At 40.6% G+C, this 12,214-nt stretch overlaps 1 protein-coding gene across 5 annotated transcripts in view; it reads right to left on the bottom strand.

The window, feature by feature from the left end:
* LOC109425028 (fasciclin-1) overlaps positions 1 to 12,214 on the bottom strand; it is a 622,197-nt gene that overhangs the window by 96,548 nt on the left and 513,435 nt on the right. For all 5 annotated transcript variants that reach the window (XM_029861778.2, XM_062845587.1, XM_029861781.2 and 2 more), the window contains 4 exons: positions 8,100 to 8,233; positions 7,855 to 7,951; positions 1,993 to 2,170; positions 1,637 to 1,797 (listed from right to left, as the gene is read on the bottom strand). In XM_029861778.2, coding sequence (XP_029717638.2) covers positions 1,637 to 1,797; positions 1,993 to 2,170; positions 7,855 to 7,951; positions 8,100 to 8,233 — 570 coding nt within the window. The remainder of the gene's footprint in view (positions 1 to 1,636; positions 1,798 to 1,992; positions 2,171 to 7,854; positions 7,952 to 8,099; positions 8,234 to 12,214) is intronic.

Here is a 12,214-nt window from a genome sequence, read left to right as displayed (position 1 = left end):
TACACATTTCAGGCTGTCATGATAGCTCACCAAATTAGTTCAAACCTCTACAGATCCCTTGTGTGCATTTTTGAAAAGCAGCACGCGATTCTTTTTTTTTTTTTTATCTGTATTAACGAGATTTTTAGCCCTAGGCTAGCTAGTTCATCTCGGGACCCACATTTTACTTCCTTTCCGAAGGAAGAACCCACATTTTGTGAGTATGTCGGGAGTGGGATTCGATCCCAGGTCCTCGGCGTGATAGTCAAGTGTTCTAACCACCACACCAGGTCCGCTCCCACGCGATTCTTGAGGTTATCATCTTTGTACACATTTGGTGTCAAAATCGTGATGTGAGAAAACGATGTCCAGAGCTCGAACTTCCTGGCAAATCTTGGAATTCCAAGCAGATTTATCCATGAACATAAACTTCAATCTTCCTTGGGCACTTCCTCATGGCATAGTTAACAACATCTGTGCACATCACACATAATGGTTATGGAGACATTAACATTTTTCGTGACTATCGTACCTGACCACGCTTAATTTTCAGCGTGTTTGTGCAAGATGAAATAACTTTTCACTCGTAGCAAGAAAATCGATGAAATTTTCACCATCAATAGAAGACTTGTTTATGATCAGACTGCTGTAAAAAAATATGATTACGATCATTGAGAGCGTCACAATAAATTATCCTTTGCGTCCGGATTCTAACTGGACAATGCTTTAGCCAGGGTTGGTTGAATTTCCATTCATCCGAACGCATCGTTAACAAAATTTGACAAGGATTTCCCATCCGTACGAGTGAAAATTCACTCTGTCTACCAAATGGGCTTGTGCGGTAGATATTATATGTAGATACCGGGTCTGAAAGAGATATAATCAATCTGTTCGTGTGATGGTGTTTCTATACGAATAAGTACAAATTAGGGATGCTGGACAGCATTTCAAAGGGATGGAATCGGCTAATTAAAACATTAAGTTCCATATGTAGGGATATTTTTGGTTCAATTTCAAATATGTCAATAAACAATAGCGTGAAGCACGAATAGCATTTGATGTGAGCCTAAGTTATACACACGACACTGAGACTGGTTGGTGCAATTTGTACGCTGCTCAATCAGATTATGAATAAAACCTTATTTCTAAGCTTTCATTTTCTTTCCCCTTTATCATGACTGATGTTGTAACTGATTTCATACAAAAATTCAATAATCTGACGGGAAGCGGCAATTTACCTTAACATATTTGTGTAGCGAAAAGCTGCAGTGAAAATCCTCCGTAGTGTTTTATTTGAACACAGTAAAACAGAACCGTCATTTATCGGATCTAATGGTATTATCGGTGTCGATGGCCAAAGCGTACATACAGCATTCAGTACGTGCTCTATTTTAAGTCAACGGCGATGATGTACAGATACATAGTTCACACATTCTACCAGGACGCGGTTTAGTTCTACATTTTGCAAGCTGCTTCGAGCTACTGTGGCAGCAAGCGTTTGTGCTTGCTCGTTAGTATTGCAACAACCGACTAGTATGTGAATAATATGCAAGAGCCCAGAATCGACTCTTTGCGATATACATTGTTGCGTGTCGACGATATGAGGCGAGCTAAACAATACAAAAAACTAACATGCCTAGGAACTGATTTTGCTTACCTCCAGGAACTGCAGCACCGTTGTATCCACGACCATCAGAGGACGATGTATCAGGTGCACCACTCCGTTCCGAACGGGAATGTTCGCTTTGACTATTTCAGCCAGGACAGCACCGGACGCATGCTTGGAGTCCCCGATCACCGTATTGGAGCGAACATAGACTGTGGGATAGATAGGAACGACGTTTAATTGAAATATGAAGTGTGAATGCGACATAAATAAGAATTAAACGAATCAGACATGTTATGCCTAGCAGCAACAAATGCAATAACTTTTATGTTAAGTGAATTGTTGATGAACCAATGTGTGATCTAATTGGAGATTTAAGTACATTTTGGAGTGTTTGAAATACTAACCTTTAGCGTTCTTGCCCTCGCCTTGTTTGAAGAACGTAACGGTCACTTTGAGGTTATCTTCAAACGCGAGTGTTTCTAGGGGATCGTCCAATGGTGCTGGTGCCGTGAATATGACACGATTCGGAATGACGTGACCATCGATCACTTTCCGGTCAATCATATCCGGTCGTGGTGGGGGCTACAAAAATGGTAGAGGAATATTAGTTAGTATCATCGGTTAGAGTGCGTTGTTGTTCAGCAAAACATCGTCTGTGTCTTCAAAGTCTCGACTGATTTAAAAGTGGACTAGGGTAATTCGCCAATTGTTGAACGGTTAGTACCGGCATTTTTGTTTTTGTTTATTTTTCCGTGCATAATTCCACTTTAGTTGAAAAATATCCAGTGAACGTCAAGATCCACTCATTCTTTATACTTCCCATTGAATTTAAATTTCCTTAAATTCCATTTTCTAAGAGAAAATAGAACATTTGTATGGGAAGTCTGTTACCCAAATGTTGAACGCTTCCTTAAGATAGCTCATCCTAATGTTGGACGATTCTCGATAATTGTTGAACGGTTCAAGCTTTGTTCGTAATTGATGACGTATAACTCGACATCAACCTATCATTGACCTGTTTTTATTTTGGCTACCAAACCCAACATAGACCCTTCAGCTATCCGATGTGGGTCCAACAGTGGTCCCACATTTGATAAAATTTGACCCGACTTTGACCCGACATCCGATAATTTTTCACTCTGGCGGAATTTTTGGCCATGCTAACATCATAGGTTATGTAAGTGTTCAACAATTGGATCCTAGATGCATAAGGATAGTGTGATAAGAAAAATATTTTTCACAAATGAAATAACAATGAAAATGTGATTTTAAACAATGTTAAACTGTTAAGGACATCCTTCCAGATCTTGTAACTATGGTGTGACTTTGATATTTGTGGTCGATTTGCCAGCAAAGCTTATTTCGTAAGAGAAATTTCTTAAAATAAATCTTAAGAATTGTGCAGTTTTCGTATCATCCGCGGTACAAAATTTGCAATCAATATTTTTGACGTGAAATATGTATAATTTTGTAACATAATTGGAGCAATATCGTGACACAGATGTATACGCATCTACATTATACGTTTACGTTGAGCAAAAATTACTTAAGTTAGATTTATAATAAAATTTTCAGAAACTGTTCAACATTTGGGTGGTGTTCAACAATTAGCGAATTAGTGGAGCGGACCTGGTGTGATGGTTAGAACACTTGACTATCACGCCGAGGACCTGGGATCGAATCCCACTCCCGACAAACTCACAAAATGTGAGTTCTTCCTTCGGAAGGGAAGTGAAGCGTGGGTCCCGAGATGAACTAGCCTAGGGCTAAAAATCTCGTTGATACAGATTAAAAAAAAAAAAAAATAAAAAAAAATAAAAAAAAAAAAAAAAATTAGCGAATTACCCTAGTTGACCGAACTATTTTCTTTTTGATATTTTTTGAAATTCTTGCACAACATATTTTGCAAATTCATTGCGAGATTCGAAGCGGATTTCTGTGTGATGATTGGCCGGTTTCTGGTATGATTTTGGGAGATATTTGGCATAGAACATTATTTACAGGGATTTCTTCAAGAGTACCTCTAGGCAGAGATGGCATAGATACACTGATAAACAGCTCTGCGTACACTCAGGCAAATAAACCTAAGATTATCATAAGGTCTAACTAGGCCTATAAACAATTCATAACGGCTAGAACGATTTTCATAAGGTCGGTCTATGACGCAGAATCGACTCACACTTTGGCTATTATACACATTTAGCAACACGATATTCTCAAGCGTCGATAGCCGCGTGGGTTTGGCACGAGCTCAGTGATCTCGACGTTCATAGATCGATTCCAGTCTGCATCATTTTGTGATTTTTTTGCTCTTTTCATGAGTTTATCTTATGTAATTAGGTCATAATAAGCATGTTCAATTTTCATAAGGTATTCTTATGGCATCCATACTTTACAGTTATGGCTAAATTTCATAAGGTATTTTGATGAATTTCGATAGTTTACTTCGCTGGGTGTACACATTTTCAATAAAATGTGCGCCACGCTGTTTTGCTGCGAATGTGAACCAGCCACAAACACACATCGCTCAGCCGTAAAACTTTGCGTGAGAGTGCAAATGTGTAAGTTGCCACACGAGCTGCGCGAGACGTCGCAGAGCTCAAACTTCTTCTGTGTGAGCTTCGCTCATTTCTAGGAATGTGCTACACATCTGCGCTGTCTGAGCTGCAAGTTGTAGGCTCTCGGCAGTACAAAGTAGCACAGCGCTGCGATGTGAGCTGTGTGTTGGACTGTACTCTCTCTTGCTGTCCTGCGCTCACCGACGTGCGCGATGCGACAACGATACCGAGCGCGTGCAGTCGGACCACGCAGAAGATAATTCTTTACACGCATGCAGGCTTTCTTTCTCATCATGCAGGCTGTGTGTAATGTGTATTTTTTATCTTCTCACTTAGCGCTCTGAGGTGCATGCCATCTCTGCCTCTGGGTACTCTTTTTAGGATTCCTCCAGGATTTCCTCCAGAATTGTAGAGATTTCTTCAATGCTTCTTCAGAAACTCCTTCTGGAATTTCCACAGAAATTGATCCTTGGATTTCTTTCTGGGGTTCCACTAGGAATGCCTCGAGAAATTCTATGAGGAATTGTTCCAGGATTCCTCTGGGAATTCTTTCAGAGAAATAAAAGCTCTTACAGGGATTCGTCCAGAATTATTCTAAAAAATACGCTAGTGATTCCTCCAGGAATTCCTCCAAGTACGCCTCTAGTGATACCGCAAGGAAATCCTCTAGAGATTCCACCAGGGATTCCCCCAGGAATTTTTCCAGGGATTCTACCTGAAAATTCTTCATCAATTCCTTACGGAAATTCTCCAGGGATTCCTCTACGGATTCCTCCAAGGATTACTCCAGGAGTTTCTCTGGAAATTTCTCAAGGATTTTCTCTAGAAATTCCCCCATGCATTCTCCAGAAATATTTCCAGGCATCCTTTCAGGAGTTTCTCTAAGGAATCGTCTAGGGATTGCTCTAGGAGTTCCTCCCTTCTTCAAGAAATACCTTTTGGCATTCCTCTAGGAGAGGGATTCTTCCGGGATTTTATTCAGAGACACCTCCAAGAATAGATTTAAGAATACCACCAGAAACTATCCAAGGAATTCCTGCAAAAAATCCTTCAGGAGTTGATCCCTACGGCAATTTCTCCAGGAATCATTCCACGAAATCCACCTCCCAGCATTTATACCAGGCATTATTCTAAGAATCCCTCCATGGATTCCTACATGAATTTCCTCTGGAATTCCTCCAGAAATTTCTTCAAGGATTACTTTTTTTTACCCGCCACTTTTCCCCATACCAAAAGCCTCATTCCTGAGACTCCTGGCAATGGACGCTACTAACTCAGCTCTGCAACTGGCAACAATTGAAAATTTATTACGGAACAATAAACATGAGCTGAGTTATTATGAAATTTGAAAAATAAATTACATATGGAAGGGAAAATTGGTAAAGTAAATTAATTGGATGCCCAGTGGAGATTATCTCCTTCAGGAAACTCCTGGGAAACATTCCTTCAGAAATTTCCCCAGGAATTGCTCCAAGGATTTATCGAGGAATTATCCCAGTCTACACATGATCGCATATGATGTTGAATAGGATGCAAAAGTGAAGGCGATATACGCACACTTTACACGCGGTTAAATGGAAGCATGTACGCATATGACCTCCACTTAAGCATCCTATTCAACATCATATAAGACTTGGTGTTAGCTGGGATTCCAGATATGTATTCTTCCAGGCATTCCTCCAGGATTTCATCTCGGAATTTCCCCAGGGACTCCTCCAGGAATTCTACCAAGAATACCTCCAGGAATTGTCCCAACATTTCTCCGGAAATAGATCCAGGAATTCCTCCAGAAATTCTTTCGTAAATTCCAATAGAAATTCCTACAGGAATTTCTCTAGTAATTACTTCAGGATTGTTTTCAGGGATTCCAACGAGAAGTCTTCCAGGGTTTCCTGCAGGAATTTTTTCTCCAGTGATTCCCCCAAGGATTCCTCCAGAAATTCCTCAGAGAATTCCTCTAGGAATTTGTATAGGGATTTCTTCAGAAATTCCTCTAAGGATTCCTCCCAGAGTTCCTCAAGAGATTCCTCCAGAATTTTATTCAGGGATTGCTCAAGGAATTCCTAAAGGGATAGTCTCTCGGAGGTGCCCAAATAATTCCTCTATGGATTTCTTCAGGAATTCCTTCTGGAATTTCTACATTATTTTTTCCAGAAGTTCCTCCAGGCATTTTCCCTGAGATTCCTCCAGAAATTGCTTCAGGGATTCCTCCAGGGACTGTTCTAAGAATTTCCCAGGGATTCTTCCAAAAATATCTCAAGAAATTTCTCTAATGATTCCTCCCGGAGTTTCTCAAGGGGTTTCTTCAGAAATTTCTCCAGGGATTCCTCCCAGAATTCCTGTAGGGAATCCTCCATAAATTCATCCAGGGATTTCTCAGGATTTCTCCCAGGAATTTCAGCAGTAAGTCCTCCTGGAACTCCTCTAGGGATTCTTCCGGGGTTTCCTCCAGGTATTCCTGCGGATTAATTTAGAATCCACCGGATTAATTTAGAATCCACCCTCTAGCTACGCCAATAGTTACAGGATGTCAAAGTTGGCCATTATGTAAAGAACGTGGCTTGCACATAATTGGACGACCTGTGCGAGAAGCAGATGGGTGCAACACTCGGTCACCAGAGTAGTATTGCTTTCGCGCAATCTGAGAAAATCTAAATATATGAAGACTTTGGTGCTTCGTCAAAGGCTTGTGCGAGCGAGGGTTCGTCAAACTGAAATATCGGCAAACATACAAATTAAGAGCCTACTGACTAAGCCGGTTGGAGGTGTGCAACACAGCCTGTTCTCGATGTCACTTGAACTAGGATATCTGTACAATTTTTTGTAAGGTTTTGATGTTGATATAGCCGGATAAAATTATTGTTACTGATGAGCTCTGTGGTAGATTTCAGGAAAGATCCAGATAATTTTCGTGATCCTTTGAGGTAACCAAAGATCAACTCAAACATAAGTGTCTTTAATAAATATTAATAATAATAATAATCAAACATTAAATAGTGATTTTTTGAAAGATCCACTTTTCTCATTTTATAAATATTTTTTTAGTTCACGTAGATTACCGTGCAAGAATTTTTTCAAATTTATTGATTTTCTGTAGGCAAGGGATGGAATTTGTTAACGTGTAACTGTTACACATTTTTGTTGTGATGATTAGGACCTACATACATATTTGGCGCTGTTCATAAACTACGTAGACTCATTTTTGGCCATCTTCCCTTCCCCATTCGTAGATTTTCGTTCATGCAAAACTTTCGGAATTTGTATGGACCGTAGACTTTCACCAGATCCACTTCTTAACCCTTAAGAGTCTACGTAGTTTATGGACAGGTCCTTTTAACGATGAGCAGTTTTAGTGTGAAAATTTCGAAGTGCAACAAGGGCAGTGCGGTACAAGGGCTGGAAACCCCTGGAGAATATGTTGAAACTTGCCATACAATATACGTAAGGCAGAAAATAAGGAAAAATTGTCATGTAGCAAAAAGCTTTCAGTTTGTAACTGTGGAAGTGCTCACAGAACCCTAGGTCGAGAAGAAGGCTGCATCCCCTTGAGAATGACACATCAAGAAAAATAGATAAGGAAAGAGAAAACCCCCAAAAATATACAAAAATCAATTTTCATATTTGAACCATCAAAGAATAAAGTCTTCTTCAAACATGTGAAGGTCTGATGTACACCCCAATCCATCCCCTAACTTCCCCATACATTACCTTGAAACCTTCCTCGACCGGAATGAGAAAGGTATGACCGCCGACCGCACGGTAAATGTCCTCTTTTTTGGCCATCGTCATTTTGTGCCGGAACGAGCTGCAAGTAAGCATGGGAAGGACATCCGCCAAAAGATAAGTGGAAAATTATCGATGAATACCAGATGATGTAAGAGACTAATGCCCCACATTTAGGATGGGCCGTGCCGGGCAGGCACGATCTTCTGCGCACACAGGAGAGCACTTACCGAATTCGATGCTGACTGATGTCCATATTTTCGGCATGCAGGATGAATTGATAGGCGTCCGGATTGTATATCTCGAACGAGGTTGATGGATTGGCAGTCAAGGGTGTTAATACGTCATCAATTATGTGCAGCACCTGAAACAGAGATGGAAAACAGAACGTTAGTCACCAGCATAGCAGCAGCACATTACCGTAGGTAAAGTGAGAAAAGTTGGGCAACGAAGCGTGTAAGTGATGATTTATTCATGATATTCATTTGGGTTTCATTCATTCGAGTGTTTGCATGTCACTGCAGAGCAAGGACGAGAGAGAAAAAGACATGGGAAAGCTGGGGGCCGTGGGTGGTAATGCCTTTTTTATGGATCTGCTTTATCGCTATTACTTCTGGGTAGCGATGGGTCAAGTGCTATAATGATCGAACATTTGCCACATAATTGCGTTTTGCGTCAAATGATCAACAGGTGTAGGACTTTGCTTCTATGTAAATGACGTCGATTTAATGTGTTGAGGTGATTCCGTAGAGTGGCAAAGATTATTTTTTTTTTGTAGAAACCATCATGAGAAAAAGGCAAAAAAGTAAATTCTCCTATAATATATAAATAATAATTGCAAAGTGGAGCATGGGGAAGCAACCAATCGCATCCAAATTTTGCACAGATGCTGCGGACACTGAAATGAAAAAAAACTTCATACTGGGTTGATGCTTTCAAACCATTAATTTTCATCTCGGTTTACATAATTGTGCTCCATAAAACATGATGTTTCTATATAGAAGACTAGAGCCGTTGTCAAGAATAGTGCTTTTCACCAACTCATAAAAAATCTAATCCAAATCGCATTATCCTAATCACAGAAGAACTTTCTGTGTGGTCCATTTCATTCAACACCCGAGCAAGATCCTTTTCCTCTCGCATCAAATGGATGATTAGGCTAGGTACAAAATACCTACGGAAAATCAAGGGAAAATGAGCACTTAATAGCTAGGCCATTTCCGGCTGCCGTTTTTTCCCCACATAAAGCAAACATTCACTACGAACCACCCACAAACTCTTCTTTTGTGCCCTTGACTTTCGGCACTCCGGATTTGTTTGTCTTGTGTTTTCTCGGTTTCGACCTGACGCAGACGGACAGTTCCGGCTTTCCTCTGCTTTCCTGTTGATCTGTGCTCTCTCCTGATTCAATTTAGGATGTTTTGTTATTTCTTGCCCCCTGTTCTGGATGTGCGGGCCGGAAAACACCACCCAAAATGAAAAGGAGCCTCACAGTACCCATAGTGGTGGCACGAAATTGGTGCGTTTGTGCTTGGGCGGTTGGTATAAATATTTGATTTTCCTCAACCGGGAACAAATTAAATTTGCGAACCTCTCTTCAGTCAATTCACGCAAACACTTCTTTTGTTTTGGCGAAGAGTGCTAAATGATACACTATAAGAATGTAGAAAATTGCTTCATATTTATATGTGTTACTCGAACAAGCATGACAAATGTCTACACAATAGTACATCGTTTCTAATTTGATACAAAGCTCAGTTAATGGCTTATCTAATGTTCAAATATAAGACAGATCCCGAGCGCAAACATCAGTTCAAATAAGATTGCGTAGATATAAGAAAAGTCGAATAGAATTAATTCTTGTGACAATATGGGAGTTCCCCATGAACAATTCTGAGAAAATCCCACCCAAAGGGGTATTTCCCCAACAGCGTTAAACATTATTTAATTTGTGCCAACTTGCCGCAAACTTACAAATGCCCTCTCGTCAGTGGGAAAGAAAACTTACACTGCCTGGCAAATTGAAGCACTTGAAACTTTCGGTTCCGCCTTGGTGGGATTGCACCAACCAACGCAACGGGGAAAAGATGGTAGACGCACTTAACCCTGTTTGCTTGAATGTACACTTTTTTTTCTACTCTCTCTCGAGTTTTTCTTTGTTCGCAAGCATCTGCTTATAACATTTTTAAGTATAAATTTTGCCTCCCAGCGCTTGTATTTACTTTGGCTTTAGTCAGGAGCATGTTTATCCCGGTAGACGTTTACCAGGCTTTTTCAGAATGTTAGCAAGCTGTGAAGTAGCACGCAAGAGTAGCTGGAAGTATAACCACCAAACCAGTGCGATTGCAGGAACAATGAAATGGTAGTACAAAATATGTAGTTTCCTTTTCTCACAACAAGACGTTTGTTGCATGTACACTGGGATGTATGTAAGATTAAACATTCCTTTGCATTGCCGGTCTATTTTAAGAAACAAACCACCTCAGCTACGAAATCAAAATATACTGATTGACCCGTTGTTGTTATATTACTCGTGGACTGCGCTAACCGGAGCAACGGTGCAGTGGACCTTGTGTTTCTCCGAGACAATCGGCTGCCCTTCATTAGTCTCACTTGAGGCTAAATAAGGGCGGGATTCTGTAGATGTTGATAATTAGTTTAAATTTTCACTTATATGGTTTCGCATTATGCGATTTACACAGTGTGTTGGCACATCGGCCAGGGATATTTCCTACGTTGTGGTTGAATAAATAAAACGACAGATATTTCTTGTGGCCATGGCGGAGGCATACTTGATACTGTTTATTTGACTGCTAGTTGTGTGTGATGTGTATTACAATGGATGTGAGGTACTTAGTAGGGTAATTGTATATATTGTAGTGTTGCGCGAACACAGTGTTTTCTGTGTATCTTCGCCTTTGGCGTTTTCCAATCGATACCGATCTGGTTTTGTTGCTGCTGTTCTTTGTTGCGCTGTTGTTGCGAAGAGTTTAATCTTGCCTTGTTTGGATAGTGGCTAAGGTTAGAATAGCTCAGATCAATCTTCAGCATAAAAGAACAGCAACAATAAATCTTTGCAGACTTATACAAAATGGTTCAGCCCAAGTGGCCTTGGCCCAAGAACCTTACTTCCATAAGGGGAATTTCTATCTAGGAAACCTTGTGAACCCGGTGTTTGCTAATTTCAGTAAACATGAAATGGCAAACTCAAGTGTCATGCCTCGAGCCTGTGTGCTTGTCAACAACGCAATAGTTGCTACACTCATCTCTGAACTATCACAACTGATGTATCTGTTGGAAACCTCAACAGGAAATACGTCTATTGTTCTGTGTATTTACCGCATCATGAACCATCCCATACGGATGCTTTCAAACAAGTCATCGCATACTGTACTTCAAAAGGCCTTCCGCTAATTGTTGGCAGTGATGCTAATGCTCACCATATCATCTGGGGCAGCTCAGACATTAACTTGAGAGGCTCCAGTTTGATGAAGTACTTAAGTAGTACAGATCTTGCGTTACTTAACATAGGCAACCGTCCAACCTTCATGGTATCTGCTAGAGAGGAAGTGTTAGACATAACGCTTTGCTCTAGTAGAATTAGTCACGAGCTGACCAATTGGCATGTGTCAGATGAAGAATATTTATCTGACCATCGCTACATCGTTTTTGAACATTTAAATGTTACTTCGCAAATATTGCGTTTCAGGAATCCCCGGTCAACAAACTGGGATCTTTTTACTGATTTGGTTGCGACCAAATTTCATGGATACTCACCATCCATTGACACTCCAAGTGATTTAGATGATGCCGTTGATACTACAACGCCCTTATCATGGAAGCTTTTGAAGAAGCATGCCCTCTACGGTCTGTGAAGATCACAAGAGGAACCCCTTAGTGGAACTCAGGAAACAATGTAGAAAGAGTTGGAACAGACGACGTTCGGCTGGTTCGGAGGCTTTCAGGTCGGCTCGCAAGGCTTACAGGAAAGCTCTCCGGTCTGCTGAACGATCCGGCTGGAAAAACCTTTGTACAAATGTTTCCAGTTTGAGTGAAGTCAGTCGGTTAAATAAAATCCATGCGAAATCTAAGGATTTCCGAGTGAACGAACTTCGTTTGCCAAATGGCGATCTGACTTGCTTTGATGAGGAAGTTCTGGAATGCTTATTCAGCACACACTTCCCTGGATGTGTGGATATTACATCTTCGGATGAACCTGATGTCTTTTCTTGTAGTTCTTTAGCTTCGGCTCGGAGTATTGTAACTATTGAATCGATTGAGTGGGCACTTAATAGCTTTGCTCCTTTCAAATCTCCTGGGGCAGATGGGATTTATCCTATTTTGC

Source organism: Aedes albopictus, chromosome 1, assembly GCF_035046485.1.
Source record: "Aedes albopictus strain Foshan chromosome 1, AalbF5, whole genome shotgun sequence".
Classification (NCBI taxonomy): domain Eukaryota; kingdom Metazoa; phylum Arthropoda; class Insecta; order Diptera; family Culicidae; genus Aedes; species Aedes albopictus.
This window is presented reverse-complemented; position numbering and strand designations above follow the sequence as displayed.